This window comes from Oncorhynchus masou, chromosome 31, assembly GCF_036934945.1.
Source record: "Oncorhynchus masou masou isolate Uvic2021 chromosome 31, UVic_Omas_1.1, whole genome shotgun sequence".
Lineage (NCBI taxonomy): Eukaryota > Metazoa > Chordata > Actinopteri > Salmoniformes > Salmonidae > Oncorhynchus > Oncorhynchus masou.
The window spans coordinates 98287756-98292755 of NC_088242.1; the positions used below are offsets into that span (position 1 = coordinate 98287756).

Here is a 5000-nt window from a genome sequence, read left to right on the forward strand (position 1 = left end):
CTATAAATAATCTGACAACAGCTTCCAGCAGAAACAACACATTCACTGTTTGTTGTTTGGGAGGTTTCTCTACAGATTACTGACATCCAATACAATACAATGTGTGTGTGTGGTGTTGGGCTTGTGTCTGCCTGTCATTGTGTGTCTTGCGTACCTCAGTGTGTATGTGTGTGACTGTGAGTTTGTGTGTGTACATGTGTGTTTACATGTGCACGTTCTGCAGAAACCAGTCTGTTGATTCCCAGTAACATACATACTAAGGGCTATAGAGGGACTGTCTGTCCCAGAATGCCATACTGTCATTCTCCCCATTCCTCTCCAGGGGCCAGGGGCCACTGGTTCGCATACACCCCGTTATCTCAGTATCTGGTTGACGTAGGCCTGCCTCCTCCTCATCTCCTGGTCCAGCTGCTCCTTCAGCGCCAGCACCTTGGGGGGGGGGGGGCACAGAGACAGAGACCAAGAGACAGAGAGGGACAGAGACAGAGAGGGACAGACACAGAGAGGGACAGAGAGACAGACAGAGAGGGACAGAGAGGGACAGACACAGAGAGGGACAGAGACAGAGAGGGACAGAGACAGAGAGGGACAGAGACAGACAGGGACAGAGAGACAGAGAGGGACAGAGACAGAGAGGGACAGAGACAGAGAGGGACAGAGACAGAGAGGGACAGAGACAGATGGACAGAGAGAGAGGGACAGAGACAGAGAGGGACAGAGACAGAGAGGGACAGAGACAGAGAGGGACAGAGACAGAGAGGGACAGAGACAGAGAGGGACAGAGACAGAGAGGGACAGAGACAGAGAGACAGAGACAGAGATGGACAGAGACAGAGATGGACAGAGACAGAGATGGACAGAGACAGATGGACAGAGACAGAGGGACAGAGACAGAGAGGGACAGAGACAGAGAGGGACAGAGACAGAGAGGGACAGAGACAGAGAGGGACAGAGACAGAGACAGAGAGACACAGAGACAGAGAGGGACAGAGACAGAGAGGGACAGAGACAGAGGGACAGAGACAGAGAGGGACAGAGAGAGAGGGACAGAGACAGAGATGGACAGAGACAGAGGGACAGAGACAGAGGGACAGAGACAGAGAGGGACAGAGACAGAGAGGGACAGAGACAGAGAGGGACAGAGACAGAGAGGGACAGAGACAGAGACAGAGAGACAGAGAGGGACAGAGACAGAGAGGGACAGAGACAGAGAGGGACAGAGACAGAGAGGGACAGAGACAGAGAGGGACAGAGAGAGGGACAGAGAGAGAGGGACAGAGACAGAGATGGACAGAGACAGAGATGGACAGAGACAGAGGGACAGAGACAGAGAGGGACAGAGACAGAGAGGGACAGAGACAGAGAGGGACAGAGACAGAGAGGGACAGAGACAGAGAGGGACAGAGACAGAGACGGACAGAGACAGAGAGGGACAGAGAGACAGAGAGGGACAGAGACAGAGAGGGACAGAGACAGAGAGGGACAGAGACAGAGTGGGACAGAGACAGAGAGGGACAGAGACAGATGGACAGAGAGAGAGGGACAGAGACAGAGGGACAGAGACAGAGAGGGACAGAGACAGAGAGGGACAGAGACAGAGAGGGACAGAGACAGAGAGGGACAGAGAGAGGGACAGAGACAGAGAGGGACAGAGACAGAGAGGGACAGAGACAGAGAGGGACAGAGACAGAGGGACAGAGACAGAGAGGGACAGAGAGAGAGGGACAGAGACAGAGAGGGACAGAGACAGAGGGACAGAGACAGAGAGGGACAGAGACAGAGAGGGACAGAGACAGAGACAGAGAGACAGAGATGGACAGAGACAGAGAGGGACAGAGACAGAGAGGGACAGAGACAGAGAGGGACAGAGACAGAGAGGGACAGAGACAGAGAGGGACAGAGAGAGAGGGACAGAGACAGAGAGGGACAGAGACAGAGAGGGACAGAGACAGAGAGGGACAGAGACAGAGGGACAGAGACAGAGAGGGACAGAGAGAGAGGGACAGAGACAGAGAGGGACAGAGACAGAGGGACAGAGACAGAGAGGGACAGAGACAGAGAGGGACAGAGACAGAGATGGACAGAGACAGAGAGGGACAGAGACAGAGAGAGAACATGGGTGAATAACATAAGGTTTTCCTCATTCCCTCCCCCTCCCCCTCATTCCCTCCCCCTCCCCCTCATTCCCTCCCCCTCCCCCTCATTCCCTCCCCCTCCCCCCTCATTCCCTCCCCCTCCCCCTCATTCCCTCCCCCCCATCTCTTACTCAGTTGGAGGGAAGCCATCTCTCATTGTTTCTCACTGATGTTTTGAAGAGAAGGCGGGGAGAGGACAGAGGAAAGAGAATGCAAGGAATGTGGATCCAACCAATAACAGCACTGAGATCCAACCAATGAGATCCAACCAATGACAACACGACCTGCAGGAGTCTCCCCCGTCAGACCCATTCAGTACCTGCTCCTCCAGGACTGTGACCCTCTGACGATGGGCTTTCTCCCTGGTCTCCAGAGCCCTCTCCGCCTGTAGCTGCGTCGCCCTCAGCCTCTCTGTCTCCGAGTCCATCTCCCGACGATGGTGGGACGTCACCTCCAGGAGGTGCTGAGCATGGGAGCGTTCCAACTGGGTCATCTGGGCCTGAAGGACACAGGATATAATGGACTCAACACACTCGGTGTCGCCACGGAGCTAGTGGTACTGTGTTTGTCCGGTCGTAAGAGCGTGGCACAAGCACCTTAAATGTTTGGTCGAAAGCGTCTGCAAAGTATACAAAACATTAGGAACACCTGCTGTTTCCAAGACAGACAGACTGACCAGGTGAATCCCAGGTGAAAAGCTATGATCCCTTATTGATGTCACTTGTTAAATCCACTTCAATCAGTGTACATGAAGGGGAGGAGACGGGTTAAAGAAAGATTTTTTAGCCGTGAGACAATTGATACATGGATTGTGTATGTGTGCCATTCAGAGGGTGAACGGACAAGACAAAAGAATTAAGTGCTTTTGAACGGGGGTATGGTAGTAGATGCCAGGGGCACCGGTTTGAGTCAACAACTGCAACGCTGCTGTGATTTTCACACTTTACAGTTTCCTGTGTGTATCAAGAATGGTCCACCACTCAAAGGACATCCAGCTAACTTGACACAAGTGTGGGAAGCATTGGAGTCAACATGCATCCCTGTGGGAAGGATTTCAACACTTTATAGAGTCCACGCCCCGACGAATTGAGGCTGTTCTGAAGGCCGAAGGGGGCTGCAACACAATATTATGGTGGTGTTCCTAATGTTTTGTACACTCAGTGTTTTATTTACTTCATTCTTAACCTCAGATAACAGGAATTATGACTGATCTCCTTGTCACGGCCATAGTGGAGTTTGGAGTGTGACTGTTTGAGGTTGTGGACAGGTGTCTTTTATACTGATAACAAGTTCAAACAGGTGCCATTAATACAGGTAACGAGTGGAGGACAGAGGAGCCTCTTTTTGCCCCACTGTATCAGTAATGATGACTGATCTCCTTGTAATGGCGGCTGTCCTATCACCAGTCATCTTCCAGCTGACCTATCACCAGTCATCTTCCAGCTGTCCTATCACCAGCCTGCTTCCAGCTGTCCTATCACCAGTCATCTTCCAGCTGTCCTATCACCAGCCTGATTCCAGCTGTCCTATCACCAGCCTGCTTCCAGCTGACCTATCACCAGTCATCTTCCAGCTGTCCTATCACCAGTCATCTTCCAGCTGTCCTATCACCAGTCATCTTCCAGCTGTCCTATCACCAGTCATCTTCCAGCTGTCCTATCACCAGCCTGCTTCCAGCTGTCCTATCACCAGTCATCTTCCAGCTGTCCTATCACCAGTCATCTTCCAGCTGTCCTATCACCAGTCATCTTCCAGCTGTCCTATCACCAGTCATCTTCCAGCTGTCCTATCACCAGTCATCTTCCAGCTGTCCTATCACCAGTCATCTTCCAGCTGACCTATCACCAGTCATCTTCCAGCTGTCCTATCACCAGTCATATTTCCAGCTGTCCTATCACCAGTCATCTTCCAGCTGACCTATCACCAGTCATCTTCCAGCTGTCCTATCACCAGCCTGCTTCCAGCTGACCTATCACCAGTCATCTTCCAGCTGTCCTATCACCAGTCATCTTCCAGCTGTCCTATCACCAGTCATCTTCCAGCTGTCCTATCACCAGTCATCTTCCAGCTGTCCTATCACCAGCCTGCTTCCAGCTGTCCTATCACCAGTCATCTTCCAGCTGTCCTATCACCAGTCATCTTCCAGCTGTCCTATCACCAGTCATATTTCCAGCTGTCCTATCACCAGTCATCTTCCAGCTGTCCTATCACCAGCCTGCTTCCAGCTGACCTATCACCAGTCATCTTCCAGCTGACCTATCACCAGTCATCTTCCAGCTGTCCTATCACCAGTCATCTTCCAGCTGTCCTATCACCAGTCATCTTCCAGCTGTCCTATCACCAGTCATATTTCCAGCTGTCCTATCACCAGTCATATTTCCAGCTGTCCTATCACCAGTCATCTTCCAGCTGTCCTATCACCAGTCATCTTCCAGCTGTCCTATCACCAGTCATCTTCCAGCTGTCCTATCACCAGTCATCTTCCAGCTGTCCTATCACCAGCCTGCTTCAGCTGTCCTATCACCAGTCATCTTCCAGCTGACCTATCACCAGTCATCTTCCAGCTGTCCTATCACCAGCCTGCTTCCAGCTGTCCTATCACCAGTCATCTTCCAGCTGTCCTATCACGTCATATTTCCAGCTGTCCTATCACCAGTCATCTTCCAGCTGACCTATCACCAGTCATCTTCCAGCTGTCCTATCACCAGCCTGCTTCCAGCTGTCCTATCACCAGTCATCTTCCAGCTGTCCTATCACCAGCCTGCTTCCAGCTGACCTATCACCAGTCATCTTCCAGCTGACCTATCACCAGTCATCTTCCAGCTGTCCTATCACCAGTCATCTTCCAGCTGTCCTATCACCAGT

The 5000-nt window shown here is 51.9% G+C and overlaps 1 protein-coding gene across 1 annotated transcript in view; it reads right to left on the reverse strand.

Moving 5' to 3' along the window:
* The window catches only part of crocc2 (ciliary rootlet coiled-coil, rootletin family member 2), a 105023-nt gene that overhangs the window by 531 nt on the left and 99492 nt on the right, over positions 1-5000 (reverse strand). Inside the window, exons 28-29 of the mRNA XM_064953054.1 lie at positions 2455-2634; positions 1-429 (exon numbers count right to left, since the gene is read on the reverse strand). The exon at positions 1-429 is cut by the window's left edge and continues 531 nt beyond it. Coding sequence (XP_064809126.1) covers positions 355-429; positions 2455-2634 — 255 coding nt within the window. The 3' untranslated portion in view covers positions 1-354. The remainder of the gene's footprint in view (positions 430-2454; positions 2635-5000) is intronic.